General features: G+C 40.1%; 1 protein-coding gene across 14 annotated transcripts in view; it reads right to left on the bottom strand.

The window, feature by feature from the left end:
- Nucleotides 1–27,883, bottom strand: part of BPTF (bromodomain PHD finger transcription factor) — a 147,856-nt gene that overhangs the window by 41,399 nt on the left and 78,574 nt on the right. For 10 of the 14 annotated variants that reach the window (XM_058703799.1, XM_058703797.1, XM_058703803.1 and 7 more), the window contains 8 exons: nucleotides 16,837–16,966; nucleotides 15,947–16,085; nucleotides 12,183–12,362; nucleotides 8,566–10,876; nucleotides 4,177–4,301; nucleotides 2,897–3,025; nucleotides 1,002–1,152; nucleotides 531–654 (listed from right to left, as the gene is read on the bottom strand). In XM_058703799.1, the coding sequence (XP_058559782.1) occupies nucleotides 531–654; nucleotides 1,002–1,152; nucleotides 2,897–3,025; nucleotides 4,177–4,301; nucleotides 8,566–10,876; nucleotides 12,183–12,362; nucleotides 15,947–16,085; nucleotides 16,837–16,966 (3,289 nt within the window). The remainder of the gene's footprint in view (nucleotides 1–530; nucleotides 655–1,001; nucleotides 1,153–2,896; nucleotides 3,026–4,176; nucleotides 4,302–8,565; nucleotides 10,877–12,182; nucleotides 12,363–15,946; nucleotides 16,086–16,836; nucleotides 16,967–27,883) is intronic. The other 4 variants (XM_058703800.1, XM_058703808.1, XM_058703811.1 and 1 more) reach the window with 1 other exon arrangement.

Genomic DNA, 27,883 nt, shown 5'->3' with positions numbered 1-27,883 from the left:
GCGCGTGAACAGAATGTGAGGTATTTCACACAGTTTCTCGTTCCTCAGAAGAAAAGTTTAGTTTTGTATATTTAGAAATGTCATCTGATTCAATCAGTTTAAAAAAAAAAAAAAAAAAAAAAAAAAAAGAGAGACAAGGAAACTGAACACATATTAGGTAGTTATTTCCTGAGGGTGCTGAGGATATGCCTTCAAAATTGGAAATGTTGACTGCATTTGTAAATAAGTATTTTAAATACATTTTTAAAAATCACACCAAACTCTTACAGAGTTTTAGTAGAATTTGATTTTTCATGGACTACAGAGATTTTACAGATTGGAACTTTGCAGGAAAACGTATTTCAAAATTACCCTCAAACTAATGTAACACTGTGTGTCAACTATACTTTAGTAGCAACAAAAAATTATGCGTTGAATTTTAGATAATAAGTCAAACCACACGAATATATCAACACTGTGCTTTTGGTGTGCATGGATTTGGCTAAAAATGTCAACTCGCTGCCAGGTGGGACTAGTACCAACTCCCCCACCTGCCGGGCAGCCAAGCGCTGCTGTTTGAGGTGAGCCTCCATTTGGGCCTTGAAGTCCTCTGCCTTCTTCTGTTCACTAACCTTAGCCTGTTGCTCAACTGCTTGTGCCTTCTCTTTCTCCACTCTGCAGGAAACAAAGGAGAAATTTTGTCAGAAACTACACCGTGAGGCATTCGGCATCAAATATTAAGTGACATCTGGTTGACTCTCATGTTTTAAAAAGATGTGAAATTATTTCGATTTCAAAGATGAACATTAAAAGGTAATTAGAAACGGACGAGTGGATACAACACATTAAAATTAGAAACAGGACTTTAATAGATGATATATAGCTAGCACTTAAAATCCAAAGTAAAGGATCCGAAGTAAAATTAACTAGGACATACTGAATAAACTTTTAAGGTGGTAATTCTTCAATTCTGAAGTGATAAAAGCTTCGAGTATCTGAGCACACGTTAACCATTTCCTTACCTTTCAGCAAATGCCCTGATCTCCCATAATTCCAACTCTTCCTCTGCTACCCAAGTTTCGATAATAACAGGGCCAGTTTGCTTGGGCGTTTCTGGTCTCTTTGGCCGCAATGCACTCGATCGAAGGCCTTTTCTCTGAGGTGTAGGTGTTTCTTTGGAAAAGAAATCAGAGTATTTTAAGCAATATAGCTTCTAAAATTGCAGTACTTCTGACATCTCCTCTTATATCATGAAAAACAAGAGTTGGCCAACTTTTTCTTAAAGAGCCAGATGGTAAATACTTTATATCGTGTGGGCCAGATGGTGTCTGTAACAACTATTCAACTGTGCCTTTGTTTTCAAGAAACGAGCCAGAGACCATACATAAGTGAGTACATATGGCTGTGGTCCAATCAAACTTTATTAACAAAAGCAGGTGACGGGTCAAGGCTCATGGGCCAGGTCTGCTCGCTCCTGATATAAAAGGCCTAAGAGCCTGTTACATCTGCCCGTAACATTCCTCCTGGCTTCGCTCCCCCTCACATGACTAATGCCTGTTCATCCTGCAGACCCCACCGTGGATACAACATTCTTCAAGAAGCCTACCGCGTTCCTCGCACCTAGTTGGGCTGAGTGTCCTTGCCATGTACATACAGCTCTGGCAACGTGTATCTCCCCATCACAGCACTGAGAAGGGGAATTTGAAAGTTGCCCGTGGAAAGAAGGGATCAGAAACTACTAACCAGAGGTAAAATCTCCTAATGTAAGATTTTAAAAAGAAAAAGCAGGGAGAGGCGAGCACTGCACCTTCCCATTTGTTCAGGGAGCAGGGAAGCAGCTAAAATAGCAGAAGGACCTAGATTATCCAAAGTGGTAAGAGGAAAGAAAAGTGACTCAAGGAGACTGCAGTGGTTTGAATTGAAGGCTCTGGGGTCAAGACTAAAGACTGGTCAGAAACTTGCCTCTTCCATCTGTTTCTCTGCCTATCGACTGAGCTACTTCTGTTCCAGGACAGCACTGTTTTAATTACATTACTATTTATTTCATCATTCTACTAGGACAGGTACCCCTTATTGAAGTTCTTTTCAAAAAATCTACTCTCATTTATTCTCCAGGATAAACCTTTGAATTAATTCAATCAAATTTCAAAATTTAAATTTATACATTTTGGGACAGTTAACTTCTATTAAATAGTATGTTTATATCTAAGGACAGCATTCTCTTTTTGCCCATTTTGTAACAGATTTTTTTCCTGAATGGTTTTACTGGACTTATAAAATAACACTGATTTTCATCTATTTATAGCTCTTGAATCTGGTCACCTGACTGAACTCTTTCTAGCGTAACAGTTTTGATGCTCGTGTTGTAGCATTATAACAACACTATAACGTTTTCTCTGCTTCTTTGAGAATAGGGGCCACATCCAGTTCTTCCATGTCTTCGCTGTCTAATGCCCCCACGTAGGTGCTCCATAAATGTTTCCTGAATCACTCTTTGTGCTTCTTAGATCATTTCTTCCCCCTGACGTTATTTCAAAACAGCTTTAACTCTTGAGCCAACAAATGTTCAGTGACCACTCCTGCGTCTGATTCTGCAGCAGGTGTCAGGACTACAACAAACCAGATGGACTCGGTGGCCGCCCTCTTGGAGCCGATGGTCTGGTGTCAATCATTGTTCCACAGCTTGATTATAAGAAGTTATTATTACAGCTCTCGGAACCCCTCCCTGCGTTCGGCGCAATGCCTATAGGTATCACTGTGTGTCTAGTGGAATCTTGTTAATTTTATTGAGTATCAAAAGATATCTTCTTCAGAAGTTGAATGAAGAGATAAGGAAACAATTTTAATCCAATTTTAATTCATAAAAGATGTGGCCAACAGGTCAGTAACAAAGAACAGAGTTCTTTCTATTCCTTACCTTTTGGTGCTTCTGGAACTCCAATGGGGCAAATGATTTTCCGGATACAATATTCAGATCGAATGCCATAAGGACCAACATCTCGCCTCTTAATTATCTCTGTCGTTGTGATTTCAGTTTCAGAGGTTTCTATGGTGATTTAATTCACATAGTATTAATAACCACCTACAATAGTCAGAGACTAGAAAAGTACAACATCTGGTGCTTTAAGAAGGAGACACATCGTTGTGATTTCAGTTTCAGAGGTTTCTATGGTGATTTAATTCACATAGTATTAATAACCACCTACAATAGTCAGAGACTAGAAAAGTACAACATCTGGTGCTTTAAGAAGGAGACACACATGGAATAAACTTTTGAAAACATTTGATTCATTAATGACTTCAGGATCATTGCTGAACTGCAACAATACTGAGTTTCTTCCTCACTGAAAATTTCTAAACTGAGCTGTTTGGGGGCAGCTTGGTTTCTGGTGGCAAACAGTCAAAATAAATAAGAGAAGAGAGAAGCAGCAAGCACAGGGTTCCGGATGTCCCAGTTTAACTGATTTGTTCTCTGTAATAAGATCTTTTAAAAATTCAGACTGATTCATATGTAAGTGCCTCACCTTATAATTTAACCCCCTTTCCTAGCCCCCAGTATCTCACAGCATGTGCTACCAAACTTTAGCGAAGCTGTATTTTAAAAACACAAGCCATATATATATATATTGGACGTTTTTTTTTAATTTATTTTTTTAACGTATATTTATTTTTGAGACAGAGCATGAACGGGGGAGGGTCAGAGAGACAGGGAGACACAGAATCCGAAACAGGCTCCAGGCTCTGAGCAGTCAGCACAGAGCGCGACGCGGGGCTTAAACTCACAAACCGCGAGATCATGACCTGAACCGAAGTCGGATGCTTAACCGATTGAGCCACCCAGGCGCCCTGTGTGGTTTTTTTTTGATGGCGGTGAAGCACACATGGGCGCGAGCTGGGGAGGGGCAGAGAGAGACAGAGAGAGAGAGAGACAGAGAGAGAGAGAGAGAGAGAGAGAGAGAGAGAGAGAGAATCCCAAGCAGGCTCCACAGTGTCAGCTCAGCCAGACGCAGGGCTCGAACTCATGAACTGTGAGATCATGACCTGAGCCGAAATCAAGAGTCGGACGCTTAACTGACTGAACTACCCAGGTGCCTCCCAAGCATTATATTTTAATGAATAACAAAAATGCTTAAAATTAAGTGAACTGTCAAGTGATTTTCTCTTTTCAACTTAGACTAGGAAAGGAAAAGCCCTTACCTGTCCGTGTGGTCCCTCCTCCTGGAGGAGCCTTGGCTGCCATGTCATCCCATCTGAGGCTTGCCCACAGTAACCGTAACATAAGGCTCACTCCAGCTAAGGACTTTACAGTCTGAAGTCTATACCTGAAAGAAAAACCCAAGAAAAACTACATATGGATTGTGCACGCACGCGTGCGCGCACACACACACGCTCTATTATTAAACTGAAGGACTATTTCTAGTTCTCATTATTAATCGTTACAATACAATTTTGTAAGCACTTTGGCTATTACATGTCCCTTAATAAAATAACTTTTTTATTCCTAGGCATACCATGCATCTAACAACTTAAAAGGGGTCTGTATGTCACTTCAAACGCCATATAAATTTGTAAAATGAGCACATTTCATTGTAAGACTAATATGGCAAGAATTTATGAAGATTTTATAACGTTTAGCCTAATTCCAAAATATGTGCTAGAGAAATTACAAAGGAGAACAAAATACGGAGACGTAATTGTGTTACTAAATGTGGTAAGAGTTTTGAAGGATAAAATCTTAACTAACTGATTTGTGCTGAAACAAACAAACTGTTTAAATTTTCTCAAAACCCAAAACAAAAAGACCCCCCACAAACCCAGTAAGACCTTTCCACATGAACAGAAATTCTGTATCCAAATGGTGGTTCTGGAAAACACGAACTACTGGATGATGAATGCCCGCTAATACTAGTAACACTTGAACCACATTAGTAGCTTTAGAGTTCTACAACACAACGAATAATAAAAAAGGGTAATGCTATATTAGTTATTGATCAGGAGACAAAGGAATCTGTGTGCAGGTTTTTACTAAGCACTGTGTGCAAAGTTATTGAACATTTTAGATATTCCTTTGAAAATAATATTAAAGATACATTTCAAAACGAATTTACAACGGCAATGAATATTTTGTCCCAAAATGGAACTGACCGTAAAATATTTTTAAAAAGCCCCTGGGTCTCAATTCTCTATTAGTGGTCTTTGAGCAATTAAACACTCTGTTGACATATCCACATACGTAAATAAATAAACTGGTTGTGGTGTACAGAAAACCTATAAAACTAAAATAATTCCCTCCTCTAAGAGAGGTAGAATAAGGTAGACCTTAGACAATTTGTATAGTAAGAGGCAATGCTTTCTATGCTAAACATGAAGCTGGGGAAATGAACAGTGTGAGAAGGGGACCGCTCTAGCCAAAAACTTGCTGCAGCTTCTTACATTCCCATCTCCACCTGGGACACCAGTACCTCCTTTGCTGTGCTGCCGCGCTGTGAATCCTGTGACCTGGACAGAACAATGCTCGAATGGGAGGGCGAACGCTAACCGCTGCAGGGGTATCCTGGGAGGGGGGAAGTACGTGTCACTTTCAGACCACACCCTACAGAAATGCCTAGGGAACTCTGGACACCAAACGGGGCTGTACTTGGAAAGAGAAACGTTTCTCATTCTCTCTTCTTCCCCAGATCACTCTCTACAGTCAAACAGCAACTTCAGTGCGTCTCTATTTCACAAGGGAAACACCGCCAGGTGAGGAACACACCTGAAGCCTGTTCATTCGTGCATTCCTTGGAAGAATACTTGCGTGCCTTCCATGTGCTTTAGACTACCTGAAAGGAGCTGGAGACAGGGATGTGAATTATGATCTGCTCCTGTATCCTCAGGAGCTGTGACAGAGGAAAGCACGAGGGGCACCTGACTCGGCTCAGGGATGGGGATCAGAGCTTTGCTGGAGTCTCAAAGGACAAAGATGTGGGGGTGGCTGCACAAGGGCAAGGGACACACGTATGTACGCCCAGGAGGAAAGTGTGCAACAGCACACGCTTCCTCCGGGAACCACATCTGGCGTGCTACGACCGGAGGGCAGGGGGGTGGCGGTGTGGCGAGAGATGACGCTGCCATGAGAGAGGAAGGCAGAGCCAGACGTGCCGCACCAAGTGGAAGGGTAAGAGAAGAGCATTAAAGGCGATCCGTAGTAAGGCCTCGGAAGCGTCTGCAGCGTAGGATGGGGCATGAAGGGAAGTGCTTCTCACAGACGGGGGTGTACAGGCGAACGCTGTCCCCTACCTGCCCCACAGCTGAAGGCTTGCTCAGCTCAGTCAGAACATTCACAGGGTAGGTCTGCCTTTTAGGAGGGTCACTGGGGCAGAGCTGGGGAGACAACTACTGGTTCAAAGTGATAATGAAACACAGAATCAGGGCCCAGGAGAAAGGAAGTAAGGGAATGGACAGCGTGGAAGAAAAAAGAGGCCTAATGAGTTGACAAGACAAGTTTCACTTTTCACTACTGCTCAGCCTTACCATTAAATTAATAAAGATCAAACATGCACCTCTGACATTCTTAGCTTCTACACTAAGCATCAGACATAATTGATTCAAGTGTGAGTATAAAAATGCATTTCACATGCATGATTTTTCCAGCAATACACTTTTTAAAAATGCATTCTAAAGTCAAGAATATTTTACATATTTCCCCATGCCTCTGTTAGATAAAAGGGATTATGTTTCTCTCAACTTCAGCAAATTCAGACGTTAGCATAAATCTGATGGCAATATCTGTTTAAAATGTACAGGAAGGTATTTCCTTCCATTAAAAAATGAGAAATTAACTAAACAGATACCAGTGGTGCCCACAGTGCATATTAAAACATAACAATACAAGGCTCCTGAAACCCAGCCGTGCAGAAAAGGGCCCTGGGCAACACGTGACCAGAACTGGTTCAGAGAAAAGTACTTCCCAGTTGAGCCTACCTTCCACTTGAGAAAAGAAAAGAGCAGAAAGGTCGGCCTCCACAACTGCCAGGTCATTGTAATTAAAGTATTTGTACATAGTAACTTTTCCAGTGGGAAAGAAGTTACCTGCAGGACAGTCAAGGATACACTTTGGGACCGCTCTCAATGAAGAAAGCAGAAAAGTGCAGAGTAATCCTATAAATCCATGAACTGTAATGAAGAGTTCCTTGATTCCCTGCAGGATTCTGCAAATCCTTCATTGCAGGCCCTGCAGAGAAATTGTACTTTTCAGCTGTCTCTATTGAATGTGTAATGGAGTGATATTTTAATTCAAATCAAAAGATGAGTTATAAAAACCTTGGTCAAACCAAATATGACTGGTCATATTAATAAGTTAATTTCTTTATCGAGAGTACTCATTTACACTTCGTTTTGGTTTTGGTTTTCTTTGATCATACTAGCCAGCTGTAATATAAAAGAAACACACACACACACACACACACACACACACACACACACACACACACAGGTATGATCTTAACTTAAAGAAAGTGGGACCACAGATACACAGAAATGAAGCCTAACGTGAAATGGAGTCTGCTCAGTCACTTGCTGAAATAATTTTAGGTTCCTATCAAAATCTAGCAGAAATCAAGACTGTTCCTGACTCCTGAGCATGCCCCACACAACTCTTACGTCTTCGGTGTTTATGTTTCATCCTTTCCAGTGGTGAGGGTGAAAAGATAAAAAGACAAGGACATGAAAAAGGACAAAGCAAGGACAGATATGTGAAAATGTGATATAGCAGATAAAGTACTGGACTGGGGGTTTAGGAAAACCGGGCACTATTCCTAACTCTGTCCCTCTGTGGCCAGAGGCAAATTATTCCACATCTATAAAAGATAAGAATTTCTAAGATCCTTTCCAATATAAAACTACACGATCTTACAACTGACAGTACTACGTACTTATGACTCATCCCCAAAGGTAATGCCCAGAAAACCTTAATTTAAGACTATTTCTGGGTTTTAAAAAATCGTTCCTCAGGACCCTCTTGGGACCACCTCTTCGCACATAAATAACAGAGAACTCCAAAAACACATGTTTATCATGCAAATAAATTACATTAGGAAGATTTCCACATCATGATGGACCTTGTGTGATTCACAGGCATGTCTCCTGTATCTTATGTTTTTATGAATTACCTAATAGAAATAAAATACCAAACTCCAGAAAGTTGATTATCCAATTCTGTAACTCTCTCATTCCCCAGGAAAACACATGGCAGTAACTTGGAAAGTCAGACCACAAAAACAACTACGTTTTCCCTGTTTCTTCCGTCTTGTGAAAAGTAAAACTGAATTTCATTTTAAAGAATTCCCACATATTTTTTTCAGTCTTTTAACATTTTTCCCTAAGTAAACTTTGGTACCTCCCAGCTGGCCAAATTCAAGGTTCTCTGTATCTTATTTCCATTACTAACTTGGCCCATTAAATTTCCGCTTCCCTGTCTTATCTCAATTATATCTCATTTTTTACCAAAAAAAAAAAAAGAAAAGAAAAAAAAGAGAGAGAGATATGCTTACTAGATACTGCCTTTAAGACTTTCTCCCTTCCCCAAATACATTTTAAAGTACATACCTCCAAGTGATACCAAAGGTTGGTCTAGGAGAAGGATACGGCCATATATCCAAGGCAGGTTTTGCATTGTAATTAAAATAAGGGACTTCTCGGATTCCTCCTTTTCTGGCCAACTTTTTCAAGTCATCATTAGGCAGCACAAATATGCTCTTCTTGCTGCTCTTGGTGATAAATTTTCTATAGGATGGCAGAGCAGTACCTGAGCGAGTCTTCTTGGGCCTTGAAAACTTCATGAGTTTCACTTTGTCCCTCGTGGAATATTCTTTGCTCACGGTCATGGATGTTACCAGCGTGCCTCCTGCAGTGGTCAGTGAGTCTGTCACTGTCGTGGTGACCACAGTTTTGCTTTGCTCCTTCACAGAGATGATGTCCACGCTGCTGCCCGTGGAGGGTGTGGAAAGCTTTGTTACCGTTGTAGTGGTGGTCGTGACAGTGGATTTGGCGCAGTTTTCTGTGGAAGAGACCACAGTCTGCTTATCACCTTTTGCTACTTTGATTACGGTTTTTGATTCCGTGGCCACCGTGGATGTCATAGTGGTGACTTCTGTGATGACTGTTTTCCTCTTAGACTCTCCGTTGACATTTTCATCTTTGCTGGTAGGCAGCCCGTTTTCATCACCAAAATCATTACTGAGGTTAGATTCCTCTCCAGAAGTAACAGGTGAGGGAGTAACTTTCTTAACTTCTGAGGTTTCAATTTCCATATCTTCTACCTGATTTGTTGAACTGCTTTCTGGACAAGACAGTGGAGGTGTGGTAGTATGTATACTCTCAGACTCTTTGGTTGAAGGCAGGGTCTCTAGGCCATCCTGGTAGTCACCTCCAGCATCAGAAGATCTCAGTAAACATGATTTTGTTTCCATGTTGTTTTTTTCATTAAAATCTTCCATGATGACATCACCATTCATGAATGGCTTTACAGCAGATTCTTTAATGGTCAAAGACTTAATATCATTTTCAGGAATTATTTTACTTATATTATTAAGCTTTGGTTCAACATCGCCACTTACTACTTTACTCTCAGAGATTTCTTTCAAGCATTCCCCTTTCAAATATACTTTAGATTTATTATCTTTTCCATTTATTTGAAAGGTACTCGCTTTCTGTCCTTTCTTTTCAGACTCTCGATTTTCATTATTCTTTTTGTCAGTGCTACTTTTTAGACTGACTTGATCAATACATTTAACTGATCTCTCCTCTAATTTCTGTTCTTGACTTGTTTTTTTACCATTTGCTTCAGTTACCTTACTCTGTGGTCTCTTGTCACAGTTTCCAGTGGACTGATCTGAAACAAACTCACGTTTCAATGGTTCCAAGCCTTCAATACCTTGTTCTTGAGTTATGAACTGTTCAGAAATACTTTCACTGCTATTCTGAACAACCATATCTTCTTCACTGCTGTCTTGAATAGACATAGTATCAGAACTATTTTCCAAAGTGCTATTATATTCAGAGTCACATCCCAGTTTTCCTTCAAAGTCCATTGCTTTTGACAGAGATGGGATATCTCTATCATCGATACTTTTAGGTACTGATGGAAGTGAAGGGCTCTGGGAAGGAGAAACAATGGTGTCATTATCCTCCTGTATGAGTGGTTTTTTGTTCTTATAGATCAAAGTACCAATCTCATCTGTACTGGCTAGTTTGGAGTCATCAACGAGAAAATCACTTCCTTTGGTGTTAATCTTACTAGGTTCCTGGCCTTTACTGGTAGGTTCAGAGAGACTCTCATCTATGTCATTTCCAACGGAATTTTGTTTCTGACAGTTTGTCTCTGGACTCTGAATGGAGACGTCATCTAACATTTGATCTTTTGGATAAAGTTTGTTTGTTGTATGATCAGGATCACTGATTCCAAGAATTGAGGGATCGCTCTGTGAACATCCCCGAATCAAATCTTCAGATTTATCATTACTTGCATTAGGGCTTTGTTCTTGTTTAATAAGCAAGTCACTTTGACACCCTTCTTTTGCTTTAGTTATTACTGGAGACTCAGAAAGACTTTTCAGAGAACTTGTAGAGGTCTTTCCGATACCCTTAATTCCACCCTCCAACTTCATCTTTTCAAGGCGCTGTTTTTCTTCCAGTGTAAACTGTTTAATTCTCCTTTCAAGAAGTCCATCTAGTTTGGATGATTTAATTTTCTTTTTATAACTAGTCCTTAGATGAAAACCCTCACTGACATTGACCACATCTACTTGAGAACTTTCCTGACAATTTATATGTGGCTCTGTTTTCACATCATCATCTATTTCCATTGGTTCTTCCTTAAAGGATTTATCATTGTCAGAATCTAAAACTTCTTTTACATCTGTGAAATAAAGACATTTATGTAAGTGAAATTTTTTACTCTCAAATGTGGAACTCATAATATTTTTATTTTAAAAACTACCAATGGTTCTTATTTTCACTCAAAGGCTTAAATATAAATATATATTTGAAAGCTCCTGACATAGGATTAAGATAGGTCAATGGATAGGGCTAAACTTTATAAAATGTTAAAAAAACACACACATACTGTAAATATTTAAATATTCTTAGCATCTGAAAATAGAATGTTACAATGAGAAACTACTTAGCCTGTGACAGCTACTCCATACACCAGTACCTTCATGTAAGATTCTGTATAAAATATTTTGTAGTCATAAAATATCTTTTTTTTTTTTTTTTTTTTAAATTTTTTTTTTTCAACATTTTTTATTTATTTTTGGGACAGAGAGAGACAGAGCATGAACAGGGGAGGGGCAGAGAGAGAGGGAGACACAGAATCGGAAACAGGCTCCAGGCTCCGAGCCATCAGCCCAGAGCCTGACGCGGGGCTCGAACTCACGGACCGCGAGATCGTGACCTGGCTGAAGTCGGACGCTTAACCGACTGCGCCACCCAGGCGCCCCTGTAGTCATAAAATATCTTAAGGCTAGTATCTTACCTAGTTTTTAAAATATAGCTTTTCACAAAAGGCAATGTAAGTTCCTCAGAAGGTTGGACACAGAGTTAGCTTAATGACCCAGTAATTCCACTACTGGGTATTTACCCAACGTGAATGTTCATATCAATATTCATAACAGCCAGGAAGTAGAAACAACCCAAATGGCCATCAACCGATGAGTGGATAAGCAAGATGTGGCACCATCCACAAAATGGAATACTACGCAGAAATAAAAAGGAATGACAAAATCCTGACACCTGCTACAACATGGATGACCCTTGAAAACATGACGCCAGGTCAAAGAAGCCAATCACAATGGACCACATACTACATGATTCCATTTATACTTCATGTCCAAAACAGGCAAATCCAGAGACAGAAAGTACATTAAGGCTGGTGAGGGGAGTTAGGGAGGACTGGAGACTGACTGCTAAGGAGTATGAGGTTTCTTTTTGGGGTGATGAAAATGCTCTAAAATTCACTGTGATGATGGTTGAACAACTCAGTGAAATACTAAAAACCACTAAATTGTACCCTTTAAATGGGTAGATTATCTAGAATATGAATCATGTTTCAATAAAGCTGTGATCATCAGAGAAAGACAAGGCAGTACCTCTCCTGCTGTGCGAACTAGATCCCGTGCAACCTTAGCATCCCCAGGCTGCCCTCCACCCCGGACTCTCCTTACCTTGGTCCTTCTTCTCAGCAATCCTGGAAACATCCATTTCACTTTGGTCTGCTCCTTTTGTAGCATCTGAATCTTTTACCTCATCTTTCTCAGAATCAGGCTCTGTTTTTATTTTTTTTGGACTTCGTGGACTTTTTCTTCTATCTGATTCATCCATATTTTCATCCACATTATTTTTGGCTGAAAAAGAATGAAGTATATAATAATGACAGGTATTCTGAATATTAGCAATTTACTGTAATAAATCTAGCTTAGTGGAAATTATCAAGTATTTTCAGCAATTTACACTGCTTTTTTAAATTAAACACACACACACACACACACACACACTGAAGACAGTATATACTTCCCTAATATGCTTGGCTGACCTAAACCATTAAAAGAAGACTGCATTTTAGATGTGCTTCAGAAAGAAGTTTTCACACAGAACGACTATTTCAACCTGTTCGATGACTTTACAGATTCTATATCAGTGTTTCTAACATATTTTGTGTTAAAGAATCATATTAGAAGGATAAATACTTAAGTATTTTTCACCCAGACTCCATGGACAAACTTCAAAGATATCCAAGATCCAATGAAATTAATTACAAAAGTTTGTTTACATACTTCCCCTGGCCCCCACCTCCCCCAGGTAAGGAATCATAGCATTTATCACAGAATAAAAGAGACTTAAGGGAAATGACTAAATGCAATGTTTGGCCTTGTTTGGACCTGGTTTACTGCCAAGAGTAAAATGGCCTCTCTGACACAACTGGGGTACCTGGGGTAGGAACTGAGAATCTCAAGATGAATATGTTAAATAGTGTCAGTTTGCTGACTGGATAATAGCATGATGGTTATGAACGTCCACTCTAACTAGAGAGATATATTGTACTGGAAAATAACATGATTTCTGGAATTTGCTTTAAGTACAAGGCAAACAACTCTAGGAAAACAGTAGGGAGTGACAAGTGAAAGAAGAGTGACAGAACTTGATAACTGTTAAAGTTGAATGATGATTACATGGGAGTTCATTATTCTCTTTTACTTTTGTGTAGCTTCAACTTTCCAGAAGGGGGGAAAAAAAAAAAATCAAGCCTACGATATAGAACTATTGTCTAGATGAATTTTCTTAGGCCTTAGAGGCATTTCTGCCTTTTCTTTTCACTTGAACCCGAATATCCCAAGGACTTAGCAAGGTGAACCTATTTTTTATTTAAATAAAAACGACTCCTTCCAAAAAGATCTGCCTGAAAGGGGAAAGAGTGCAAAAAACAAAGCCAGTATCTGTCAAGACAGCAGGATATTGGTGAGAGAAGAAAAGAATCATAGAGAACGGTGACAGGATGTGTCTAGACCCCACAGGTAACGAAAGGACAAAAAACTAAACTGATACTCTCTTTCTTCAATGCTTCTGTAGTTATTTCAGAATAACTGGGCAATATTTTTTCAACGATTTCAAGTTGCTCACAAAGAGCTTCATATGTCAGTATACCCCATTTATAAGCTTTAAGATCCTGGACACTTAAATGGACGATTTATAAAACGTTTGGGATTTCCTCTCCATGAAAGGTCTCCTTGACAGACTATTAACAAAGGGAACCCAGGTGGCTCAGTCGGTTAAGTGTCTGACTCTTGGTATCGACTCAGGTCGTGATCTCCCGGGATCACGGGAGCCCCATGCTGACAGTGTGGAGCCTGCCTGGGAGTCTCTCTCTGCCCCTCCCCCACTTGCACACACGTGCTCTCTCAAAAATAAATAAATATAAAAATATAAAAATAAATTTAAAAAAACGATTAATTCATATCCGTCATTAACCCTTGCACATTAATACCTGTATTGACACTTATAAATTAATGTGCAAATCAAAGGTATACAGTCTGAGTTAGAATGGAGGTTAGAGATAAGGGACACAGCAGTCAAGCAAGTCAAACACTCTATAGTCTTCTGATGCTGTCAAGTGTTCCCTGAACTGTGTTTCTCTCTGTTCTTTCTAACACATCTGTGCCTCTATCATATGATCAGACTAGATTAGCCATTATGATAGGGACTAACAGTTCTGAGATTATAAATTGGTGGTTACTAATGCCTTCACCGTAATTCCCATTCTGTAGTTAAGCTAAACCAACAATGTGCTACCACCTGAGAGGAAAGGCTCTGAAGATGCTAGAAGACCAACCTGGTACCTGAATGGATAAAGGCCCGCCATTTGTACAATAGAAACCATATGCTAAGGAAACTGGATTCAAGATAAATCTGCAAAAGCCTAAATATTTTGCTTATTGATAATCTGGATTTTATTTTTTTTTTTTTCAGCGTTTTTTTTTTTATTTTTTTATTTTTTTTATTTTTGGGACAGAGAGAGACAGAGCATGAACGGGGGAGGGGCAGAGAGAGAGGGAGACACAGAATCGGAAACAGGCTCCAGGCTCCGAGCCATCAGCCCAGAGCCTGACGCGGGGCTCGAACTCACGGACCGCGAGATCGTGACCTGGCTGAAGTCGGACGCTTAACCGACTGCACCACCCAGGCGCCCCTATAATCTGGATTTTACTACACAGACAAAGCAGGTCAGACATAAGTAAACACAGAGCTCTCTATAATTCTAAGTGCTACATGGGCGGCTGGAGCAACAAAATGGCAATAAAAAAATTGTGACCGTCTTTCAGAATTTATCAAAATGTACATTTTGCTTGGATATGATCAGATCATAATAGAATTTAATATTTGCCAAGTACCTACTATCACCTAGGCTTTTTAGGAAAGAACACATTGCACCAAAGACTAGCAAATTACACTGCATAGCAAGCACAACTACTTTTGAAAATTGCTCAGATTACAAAGGAGATCTTGCAATGTAGTGTGCAAAAAGGACAACGGAAGCCAGGAGACATGGATTCCAGTCAGGATTCTATCCCTGTGTGAACTGTACGTCACTTAGTATCTCCGTGAAATAATCTGCTCGTGTGCTGTGAGTTTCAAAACGTATGGTCTCCTGGGGCGCCTGGGTGGCTCCTTCGGTTCAGCGTCTGACTTCAGGTCATGATCTCATGGTTTATGAGTTTGAGCCCTGCATTGGGTTCTCTGCTGTCAGTGCGGAGCCTGCTTTGGATCCTCTGTCCCCCCGTCTCTCTCTGCCCTTCCTCTGCTCGTGATCTCTCTCTCAAAAATACATAAAACATTAAAAAAATTATATATCTATATATATCTATAGACATAGATGTATATAGTCTATAGATATAGATATATATAGTCTCTTAGTAGGGTAGTTCCCCTCTAGAGTTCTGTGATTCTAAATACTAATAAAATTGTTAGCGAGTAGCACAAATTGAGTTAATACCTCGTTTATGTGGAAGTGTTACTGAATTCTCCACTACTTGCTGTTTGGTTTTGTTATGTGCCACAATGCTGAGGTTACCAGATATGTAGCTCCTTAGGAAGTCAAGTAATACTGAATTTAAGATTTCAGAAAAACAACTAGGTGGCTGAGACCTGTTTTCTTTTTTTTTTTTTTAACAAGTCCTATTCTAGCCTCTTTCTTTAACTGAAACCCTAAGTATCACAATCCTGAGAATAAAGGTTGTTTTAGAATATTTTAGAATTTATATTTTTTAGAATTTTTTATTTTAGAATTTATACCAACTACATTGGTAGTTTTGCCATGTTCTGTTAAAAATTTCAGAGAAAACTTTCATCTAAAATATGGTCAGTAAACCTCATTTTGTAAGAAACAGTACAAATCAGAAACATTAATACAGGAAAAATAACTTCAATTACTTACTTCCTTCTAATGACTTTCTGTAATTCACATTAGTATTGCCTGGCAATTTAGGAACAAACCTATAAACATGAGTTTTACTAATCCAGCTCCAACCACCATATCCCGTAACTCTGTATTCCTCTCCTTTTTGTTTCCAAACCTGGTGTGAATGAAAACACTCTGATTAAACAAGAATGAGGATGCTTATAAAACATACGTGGTTTTATACATTTTTACCAAACAAGATCCACAGTCAGGCAAATACGTTTACCAATCAATTTTATTTTCAACAGGAATCACACATTCATGAAAAAACTGAAGACAGCTGAACCCTGAACAACATGGGGGTTTGCTGACGCCCCCACGCAGTCAAAACTCCACGTATAACTTGCAACTCCCTCAAAACTAACTACCAGTAACCTACCGTTGACCTAAGCCTTACCAATAACACAGTCAGTTAACACATATTTTGTATGTTACGTGTACTATATACTACATTCTTTACAACAGAGTAAGCTAGAGAGAAGAAAATGTTATTCAGAAAATCACAAGGAACAAAAAATACACTTACAGGTACTATACTGTATTTAGCGAGACAACCTGTTTGTAAGTGAACCCATGCAATTCAAACCTGCGTTGTGCCAGGGCTGACGAGACCCCTTTCTAATATGAAAAATGTAACGCAATTTTTACAGTTTTAGAACAATTTCAACCAATGAGTCTAATAGCCCACCTACATTCTACCGAGACAAACCTCTGCTTATAGAAATCGCCAGAAAGACTTACTTCATTCCAACTATATTAAATAAAAGGCTGTGCCAAAAGCAAAACAAAATTTAAGTACCTAAAGTTGCAGAATACAAGCCTCAGAAATGGCTAACACTATTTTAAAAGACTATAATAAAAATTACCTGATGTTTAACTGGAAATGTATATTTTACCCACGTGGCTTGTTGCATCGTTTCTTCCTCTTCTTGTTTTTTCTCTTTTTTCTTGACTTTCTCCTTCTCTTCTCTTTCAATTGATGTCATTCTGTGTAACCTAAGAATATATGAATAGAAAGAACTGCACTTAACTTTGAAAAATACATTAAAAAGATAAAAATACAGTACTGCAAGTCAGGAAGTTAGAATCAAAGAATGGTTAGCTATAATCCCACAACCCAGATAACCCCAGTTCACAAAAATCAGTAACAATTCCGTAACAGGAAAAATGAAACAGCAGAAAAAGGCAAAAGCGTGCCATCCTTCCCATATGCCCTCCAATAAGAAATACACTCCCTTACGGCTTATTCCTGAAACTATTAATACATATATATACCAATATATTTACACAAAAGGGATATATTACAATCACAACTACACAGTTTTTAATCAATGAATAATTGCATTAGAAGATCTTTCCATATACCAGAAGATATGGATATTCTTAAAGAATTACATAATCTACACCACTGCATGGACATACTATAATTAAACCAGTTCCCTATTAAAGAATACATTATTTCCTTCCCTCAAAAAAGACCAAAAAATCCAAAAACCTACCAACCAGTATTTCTAATTCTATCTAGCACTGGGGGGTTGAAAGCCTTTACACTAATGTAGAATTCAGGCTTTCTACATCCACAGAGAAAAGGGCTGACAACGTTCCTGCTTTTGGGTAAGAGGAAGGAAGGACCACATTGATGAGGCCACCAGTCACTGAATAGGGCATAGGCCACACTCTTTTCCCGGGGTGGGAAACAGATATCCCTGCACCCAGTAATAGGGAGACAGGCAGGCCTGTGGTGAGGCTCTACATTAAGATGATTAGACTGGAGGGATGGATGCCTGGGTGGCTCAGTCGGTTGAACGTCTGACTCATAGTTTTGGCTCAGGTCATGATCTTGTGGTTTCGTGGGTTCGAGCCCTGCACTGGGGTCTGTGCTCGTAGCATGGAGCCTGCTTGGGGATGCTCTACCTGCCCCTCCCCCACTCACGTGGTGTCTCTCTCTCTCTCTCTCTCTCTCCCCCTCAAAATAAATAAAACTAGACTGCATTTTTGTGAATGGGAATATTCCCCATAAACAAGGACACTGACCAAAACCTATGAAGAGAGGACCCTGTCTCTGAGACCTCTAGTGGTAGAAAACCTGCTTTATTACACCCTACCCAGAGGCAGCCAATCTTGCATGCATAACTTTGTGGAAACAAATAGAGATCTTTTGTCAACCTGGGGGACAAGCTGCTAATAAGATATGAGAGGGGAATTTAATCCTTTGGATCTCCAGCCCCCCACCAAAACTCCCTACTGAACTCCACTTTCAAGAAAGCTGTGTGCCCCTGTGAATATAGGACCCTAGAATCTAGGCGGCTGCATACCGCGAGCTCATGCCTATCAGCCGCACAACCCTAGAACAGCATGCTTCATTCTCTCCCAGTTGACGGAAGGGGAGGAGAGGGAGGAGATTCTCCCCGGAGACTCACTTACTCAAATACCACCCATCTGCCACTACTCGTGGAACCAGGGAGTGGGGCGAGCTCTGTAGGCGCAGCAGGGTGGATAACCTGGCAGCCTCAGCCTGCCAGAGGAAGAGTGACTGACCCAGGCTCAGGTAGCATTGCTCAACAGAGTTTTTGTGGGCTAGGCTTTCAAGCTCTCTGCAAGTTGAGGTCTGACGTGGCAACTGAACTATCTTCGCTGACAGTGGCCAGGAACAGAGTACTGTGCGGGGAGGATACGGGAGCAGTGACCCTCTGAGAGCTCACGGCTGGGCTGGGTGCTCAGCCTGTGCTTTTGTGTTCACATGGGAAACAGGTCCATTTTCATCACCAGATATAAAGGCTCCATTTTGCTGAGGATGCCAGGCCACTGAGGTAGTATTATAGCTAATCTGTGATGTTAGCTACTCTTGAGTAAATTCTATTGCTCTCACTGCCACCGAGCCAATCTTCAGGTTTCGGCAGCAAAAATGGCGAGCTCTGAAGGAATTCAAGTCCATTTGGTCGGGCAGAAACCCGGGCTACCGCTGGCAGCCCGGAGGCCCCAGAAAGGAAGAAGCCCCATCGGGCTGGCAGCGCGTAGCCTCTAGCTGCCAGTCCATACGGGGAGGCACACGGGGTGGCAGGTGTCTCTTCTGTACCTCCATGGTTCAACTGAGAGCCTGACCGAGAGTACGGACCAAGCTTCAATCCCACTCCTAATCTCCACATGGTGCCCAGGGCCGTGTCCTGCCTGCTTTGCTACTACAAACAAAGCCATAATAAACAATGTTTTATGTCTTCCCTGGTAAACTTGGAGAGTGCTCACGGTGTTCCCCAGCGGTGGGGTAGCTAACTCCAAAGGTCCTTGAACTTAAAATGCTGCCAAGTAAAGCTACATTGTTCTTCAGAACTGCACATTTCACGCTGCCCTCAATGACAAAGCCACCGTGTTTTCCCATACCTTCACTCAAGTTAGTAACAAACTTCTAGATGATCAGCCCAAGTGAGAGATGAGAAATGATATCCCACTGTTTTGATTTACACTGCTTTAATTGCAAGAGAGTAAACGTTTTGTTAATGTCTACTGGCCTTTCGTATTTATTTTTCTGCAAAATGCCTGCTCAAATCCTTTGTCTTGTCTGTACTGGACTATTAGTCCTTCTCACTTATAAAAGATCTTTGTCACTTAAGGTAACTTTCCATTTGTGGTGCAAAGATTTTTCCTCAGTTTGTCATCTTTTGAGTTTGATTATAATATTATTTTTCCACTCAGAATTTTAAATACATATATCCACTTTTTTTCCTCTATGGCATCTGGGTTTTATATCTGTTTAAAAAGAAAGTATCACAACAAAAACATAAATTAATCCACGGTTTCTTATTGAAGCTTTTTGGTTATTGTTTTTTAAAAAAAAATCTCCGTTTATCTGAATGTTTTGCCAAGGCAGGGAGCTAGGCTGAAATTTTCTAGGTCCTGCTTCCTTCTCTGACATGCAGTGCTATCATTGCTAGGTGCTCACATGTGTTTTTAGGTCTATTTCTAGATTCTTTGTTCTACTCTACTACCCTAAAATCTTATTTTTATTGTAGCTTCGAAAATGTTCGAATATTGGGGCACCTGAGTGGCTCAATCGGTTAAGCGTCCGACTCTTGATTTTGGCTCAGGTCCTGAGATCAAGCTCTGAGTTGAGCTTCACACAGTGCATGGAGCCTGCTCGGAATTCTTTCTCTCTCCCTCCCCCCCGCCTCTCTGCCCCTCCCCAACATGTGCTCCCCTTCTCTCTCTCAAAATAACGAACATTGAAAAAAAGTGTTCCAATATCTATTCCTTTCTTCCTCGTACCTACTTCCCTTTTCTTGCAATTAATTTTCCTAGATGATATATTAGTATCATTTTGATCAAGCCTGTGTGCCCCTCAAGGAGGGAAAATCTTATTCAAAATGCAAATGAATATTAATTTTAGAAGATTAATATAATTAACATAATGCATGGTTTCAGAAAATGTAATATACACATCTAAACATAGGATATATCTTTATCTTTCATTTACTGCGTATCCTTCCTATCTTTTTTTTTTTTAATGTTTTTAATTTATTTTTGAGACAGAGAGAGACAGAGCATGAGCAGGGGAGGGGAGGAGAGAGAGGGAGACACAGAATCCGAAGCAGGCTCCAGGCTCCGAGCGGTCAGCACAGAGCCCGATGCGGGGCTCGAACTCACGGACTGTGAGATCATGACCTGAGCTGAAGTCAGACGCTTAACTGACTGAGCCACCCGGACGCCCCTCCTTCCTATCTTTAATAAAGTTTTAATGATTCCTTTACATGATCCTAAATATTTCTTGTTAAATTCATTCCAGTTGTTTGAGTTTGGTTTTTTTTTAATTTTCTTTTATGTTTATTTATTTTTTTGAGACAGAGGGAGACACAAGCACGAGCAGGGGAGGGCAGAGAGAGAGGGAGACACAGAATCTGAAACAGGCTCCAGGCTCTGGGCTGTCAGCGCAGAGCCCGACACGGGGCTTGAACCCACAAGCCGCGAGATCATGACCTGAGCCGAAGTCAGATACTTAACTGCCTGAGCCACCCAGGCACCCTGAGAGTTTTGTTGTTATGGGGATCTTTTCATTACAATTAAAAAATATATATAAAATGTAACCAGAGTAAGAAAGAGAACTTTATCAATAAAGCAAATACATCTGAAGCTAGTATGTCCCACTCCCAGGCAGTCATTATCTTGACTTTAGGGTTATCATCTCCTTTTCTTTATAGTTTTACCACCCATGTGTATACCCCAAACAGTAACAAGTTTGGCTTTTGAAAACTCAGTAGCAAGAATAAAACTAGCTGCATGAGCATAAGAGCAATGCTGTTACTATTAAAAGAAGGTTCCCAGGAAAAAATAAACCTGTCTCTGTGTCACAGGTTCCAAGAGCCTCTTCTGGTGAAATCCAAGGGTGAGGGCATGAGCAAGGTCTGGAAGACACTGGGCTCACCACTCTCTGGGTCATCTGGTAGGGCTGTGAGCAGGTACGGATCCAAAGTGGACTGCTATGGACTTCCTGCTTCTGTGCCATTTGATTATTCTGTGGTATAACTTGGGAAAATTCTCAGCTCTCCCCACTGACTTAGGATATGGTCCTCTTTGGTAGGTTATCATTTGTCTACCTGGATTACTGCTTCCATGGCTTTATTGGTGCTTTATTCTCTATTGTTCCTCTTTTCTCCATGGGTTTATGCTTTAAAAAAAAAAAACCCTTTGCCATAGTTTTCATGGAGGTAAGCAGGGAGCAAAATTAAATGTGTTCATACAATGTTATTTTCACTCAGAACTCCTACAGTATTTTCTACATAGTTACTGTCACATAAAATGTATTGTTCAATATGGCAGCCATCTTATTTAGTTTTCAGATTGTTTCTGATAGTTTTTCAATTTTCTTGGGGTTTCTAAGTGTCTACTTAGGTCAATTGCATATAATTATGCCTTCATCTGCCAACATGTACATACATACACGTATACACACACATGTATATGCATATGTATGTTTTATTTCTCTTGACAAACTCCCATCAGTTAATACTTTAAGAAAACTTGGGAATTCAAGCTGGTGCAGCCACTCTGGAAAACAGTATGGAGGTTCCTCAAAAAACTAAAAAGAGAACTACCCTACGACCCAGCAATTGCACTACTAGGCATTGATCCACAGGATATAGGTGTGCTGTTTCGAAGGGGCACAGGCACCCCCATGTTTATAGCAGCACTATCAACAATAGCCAAAGTATGGAAAGAACCCAAATGTCCATCGATGGATGAATGGATAAAGAAGATGTGGTATATATATATACAACGGAGTATTACTCAGCAGTCAAAAAGAATGGAATATTGCCATTTGCAACTACATGGATGGAACTGGAGGGTATTATGCTAAGTGAAATTAGTCAGTCAAAGACAAAAATCATACGACTTCACTCATATGAGGACTTTAAGAGACAAAACAGATGAACATAAGGGAAGGGAAACAAAAATAATATAAAAACAGGGAAGGGGACAAAACAGAAGAGACTCATAAATATGGAGAACAAACTGAGGGTTGCTGGAGGGGTAGTGGGGGGGGTAGTGGGAGGGGGGATGGGCTAAATGAGCAATGGACACTAAGGAATCTACTCTTGAAATCATTGTTACACTATCCGCTAATTTGGATGTAAATTTTTAAAAATAATAAACAAAATTTAGAAAAATACTTTAAGAAAAGTTAAAAAGAGGGGCACCTGGGTGCTCAGTCTGTTAAGCATCTGACTCTTGATTTTGGCTCAGGTCATGATCTCACAGCTCGTGGGATTGAGCCCCACATAGAGCTCCACATCAATAGCACCAAGCCTGCTTGGGATTCTCTCTCTCCCTCTTTCTCCGGACCCTCTTCTCCAATCCTTCTACCCAAAACTAGAAGCCCAGTGAGCCCTTCTTCTATGGACGTAGGAGGCCTGAATACTATGTTAGTGGACCCTCTGAGGGTTTAAAAGCCCTAGTGCCGGCGAGAGAGAATCAGAAATACTGACTGGCATATCCTCTCTTCTATTCTAGATGTTGGTTACTTGTGTTTTCCCCTTTGTTTTTTCTTTCCCGATAATCTCATCAGATGGGCTCTAAGGTATGTTTATTTTCTATTTCATCAAATATTTAATAGTAGTTCTTAAAATTCGCTTTCTTTGAGGTGACTTCTTGAGATGTATGCCTAGCTAACTAATTTGGAGTTTTTCCTTTCTAACGTACACATTGAAGGCTATCAATTTCCCCTAGGTACTCTTTGGTTGCAGCCTACAAATTTCAATGTATGTAGTATTCTCATAAACTCTCAATTCAAAATGTTTACTAGTTTCCATTACGATTCTTCTTTGACCATTTGTTATTTATTTAAAAGTGTATTTCTTAAAAAAAAAAAAAAAAAAGAGGTTAGAGTGGGAGAGAGCCAAAGCATAAGAGACTCTTAAAAACTGAGAACAAACTGAGGGTTGACGGGGGGTAGGAGGGAGAGGAGGGTGGGTGATGGGTATTGAGGAGGGCACCTTTTGGGATGAGCACTGGGTGTTGCACGGAAACCAATCTGACAATAAACTTCATATATTGGAAAAAAAATAAAAATAAAAAAATAAAAGTGTATTTCTTAAGTTTCAAGCATATAGCTCTTGCATTTCTCTAAAGTTCTACTATAAACCTCTGTATCCCCAAATAACATTTTAACATGATATCAGCATATATGCTTTGAAACTTTACATAAATTGAATCCTATTCCACGTATTTTTTAAGAAAAGAAGTGTTGGGGCGCCTGGGTGGCTCAGTCGGTTAAGCGGCCAACTTCGGCTCAGGTCATGATCTCACGGTCCGTGAGTTCGAGCCCCGCGTCGGGCTCTGTGCTGACAGCTCAGAGCCTGGAGCCTGTTGCAGATTCTGTGTCTCCCTCTCTCTGACCCTCCCCCGTTCATGCTCTGTCTCTCTCTGTCTCAAAAATAAATAAAAACGTTAAAAAAATTAAAAAAAAAAAAAGAAAAGAAAAGAAGCGTTTCCACTCTCTTGTACATGTATGAGAGCCAATCTCGTTGACACTTACTCTGGCCTCACTGCTGTATACAATAGCCCATCAGAGAACCACATCGTTAACTTGAAGGTGCCTCATGATGGGCATGTAGGGACTGTGACCAAATTTCACCATTACCAAATATTATAAGAAACATCTTCCTACAGGTCTTCTCATACACACATGTAAGGTCTCTCTGACATACTTAATTAGGAGTAGGATTGCATTTTCAACCTTGTTTTTGCCAAATTGGTCTCTAAAATGGTTGCAGTAACCAGTATACTATTTGCTCTTTTATCAACAGTGTATCAATTCTCTTCCTCTTTATGTCACATATTTACCAATACTCTTTAAATTTTTAACAATCTGATGGGTGTGAAAGAACAGACCATAGTTTTCTTTCTTTTTTTTTTTTTTTTAATTTTTTCTTAATGTTTATTTATTTTTGAGAGAGACAGAGACAGAATGTGAGTGGGTTAGGAGCAGAGAGAGAGGGAGACACAGAAGCAGAAGCAGGCTCCAGGCTCTTGAGCTGTCAGCGCAGAGCTCGACGCGGGGCTCGAACTCACGAACCGCGACATCATGAACTGAGCCAAAGTCGGACGCCCAACCGACTGAGCCACCCAGGCGCCCCAGACCCTAGTTTTCATGTTCATTTATCTCATCTTACCAGGAAGGTAAAATATGTTTTCACATTTTTTACTATTTGTGTCTCCTCTCCTGTGAATTATGTTTGTATCTGTAGCCTTTTTTCCTACTACGTAGTTTGGTTTTTTTCTTTTTGAACGGTAGAAGTTCTTGAATATACTGTGAACGCTAACCCTCTTTTGATTATAGTACAAAAAAATGAATGTACCTTTAACCTTTCTATGGCTTAGTTTTTTTAGAATGATTTATTATTACAAAACTCCACAACAGAAAACAATCCACCATTCACTGATCTATACATACGTGATAAAACTACATAATAAAAGGGGATAACAAACACTTATAAATTATGGTTATCTCTAGGGGTGCCTGGGTGTCTCAGTCGGTTAAGCATCTGACTCTCGGTTCTGCTCAGCTCATGATCTCGTTGTTTCCGGAGTTCGAGCCCCGTGTTGGGCTCTGCACCGGTAGCATGGAGCCTGCTGGGATGCTCTCTCCCTCTCTCTGCTCCTTCCCTACTTGCACTGTCTCTCTTTGTCTCTCTCTCAGAATACATAAATGAAAACCGTAAAAAAAATGACAGTTATTTCCAGAAGGAGGCAGGGTAATGTGAACAGAAAGTAGCTGTAATAATGATAATGTTCTTATTTGTAAATTGGTTGATGAATTCACAGGTGTTCCTTTAATTATGACCCACTATTGCTTATATATTACAATCTTATATATGTATCAAAATATTAAACGTGAAAAAAGGAAGTCATTTGTAACTGCAGATACACAGACACATAAAGGTACACTTATTCTTACCTGATAGATAACAGCTTATAAATGGAAGAAATAATCCCACACTTAGGTACATTTTGGGACATAGTGAATGAATCAGGAAGGAAAGAAAGCAGTAGAGAGTAAGAGAAAAGGATGAAGTGTGGAAGGGAGGATGGAAGAAAGGGAGAAGGAAAGAATATAGGAAAGAGGCAAAGGAAAAAGGGATGGAAGGAAGAAGAGAGGGAAGTAGAGGAGCCAGAAAGGAGAGAAGGAGGAACTGTCTTCATTCCAAAATCATAAAGAGAATCTTTTGTATTTTCTTCGTGCAGCTTTGCTTTTCACCATTTAGGATTTACTCTGCCTGGAGGGGCCTATAAAGATACGGGATGTGTAGGATACAAAAAATGAAATCCAATTTTCCTCTATGTAGATAACTCAAATTGCCTCATCACCCTTGTTACTGAAGAATTCATCCTTTTTAATGCTACTCTCTATCTATTATATTTCCATATATGGTCTGGTCTCTTTTTGGATTGTTTACTCTGTATCACGAGTCTATTTCTTTGTATCTACACCACAGCATTACTACCAAGTAAGTTTTGTTACCTGGTAGGACGAGTCTTTCTACCCTGTCCTTCAAATTTACCCTTTCTATTACTGCCCTTGTCCATATAAATTTCTTTCTTTACAAAAAAAAAAAAATAGTAAGTTTATTTATTTTGGAAGAGACAGTGCATGAGTGGGGAGGGAAAGACGGAGACAGGGAGACAGAGAATCCCAAGCAGGCTCTACAGCTGTCAGCGCAGAGCCTGATGCAGGGCTCAAACTCATGAACTCTGAGATCATGACCTGAGCCGAAATCAAGAGTTGGACGCTTGGGGCGCCTGGGTGGCGCAGTCGGTTAAGCGTCCGACTTCAGCCAGGTCACGATCTCGCGGTCCGTGAGTTCGAGCCCCGCGTCAGGCTCTGGGCCGATGGCTCGGAGCCTGGAGCCTGTTTCCGATTCTGTGTCTCCCTCTCTCTCTGCCCCTCCCCCGGTCATGCTCTGTTTCTCTCTGTCCCAAAAATAAAATAAAAAACGTTGAAAAAAAAAAAATTAAAAAAAAAAAAAAAAAAAGAGTTGGACGCTTAACTGAATGAGCCACTCAGGCGCCCTTCAATATAAATTTCTTAATCACCTTCTCAAATTCAGCAGAAAGCCCAATGATAATTATCAATGCTATCGAAATTAATTTATGTAGTAACATGAGGAAAATTAACATTATTAAGACACTGAGTATTTCTATACATGAACCTGAGATATATTTCCATTTATCTAGGTATACTTTCATCTCTAGTATTGTTTTTCAACAAAAACTTTATAGTTTTCTCAAAAAAATCATAACTTATCATTTTTTAAATGCTCTGCAACTGTTAGATATTTAGAAGGCTCTCAAAGCTTTATTATTGACTATCACAATAAGCAACCATTTTAAGAATAAAATATCTGGGGCGCCTGGGTGGCTCAGTCGGTTAAGCGTCCGACTTCGGCTCAGGTCACAATCTCACGTTCCGTGAGTTTGAGCCCCGCGTCGGGCTCTGGGCTGATGGCTCAGATCCTGAAGCCTGCTTCCGGTTCTGTGTCTCCCTCTCTCTCTGCCCCTCCCCTGTTCATGCTCTGTCTCTCTCTGTCTCAAAATAAATAAATGTTAAAAAAAAAATTTAAAAAAAAAAAAAAAAAAAAAAAAAGAATAAAATATCTGGTTGACTTTCTAGACTGTTCTTTAGGGCCAAATCTTAGAGGTCTGTCACCTGGAAGTTTTTGAGGAGAGCACTGAGGAAAGTGAAAGTCCTATTACTAATTTCTATTTTTTCTGAATCTCGGTGTCTAATTTTTTTAAAATTCAGAGTATTCTAAGGGCACCTGGATGGCTCAGTCGGTTAAGTGTCCGACTTCAGCTCAGGTCATGATCTCGCAGTTTGTGAGTTTGAGTTCTGCATGAGGTTCTGTGCTAACAGCTCAGAGCCTGGAGCCTGCTTCAGATTCTGTGTCTCCCTCTCTCTCTGTCCCTCCCCAACTTGCACTCTGTCTCTCACTCTCTCAAAAAAAAAAAAAAACATTGAAAAAAAATTTTTTTTTTAATTCAAAGCATTCTATTTTATCTCACTTCATCATATTAAAAAAGAGTTCTTTTGGGGCGCCTGGGTGGCTCAATCGGTTAAGCGTCCGACTTCAGTTCAGGTCATGATCTCACAGCTCATGAGCTTGAGCCTCACGTTGGGCTCTGTGCTGACAGCTCGGAACCTGGAACCTGCTTCAGGCCCTGTGTCTCCCTCTCTCTCTGCCCCTCCCCCACTCACACTCTCTGTCAAAAATAAACATTAAAAAAAAAAAAAGAGTTCCTTCATATATATGACCAGGTGTGTCATAGCCAATACAAATATAATTCATGATATAATTTTATAACTTTAAGTAACCTGTTTAGAAGACTAGTCCTAATGACAAACCAGGAAAAAAAAAAAACAACAAC

Source organism: Neofelis nebulosa, chromosome 16 (genome assembly GCF_028018385.1).
Source record: "Neofelis nebulosa isolate mNeoNeb1 chromosome 16, mNeoNeb1.pri, whole genome shotgun sequence".
NCBI lineage: Eukaryota > Metazoa > Chordata > Mammalia > Carnivora > Felidae > Neofelis > Neofelis nebulosa.
This window is presented reverse-complemented; position numbering and strand designations above follow the sequence as displayed.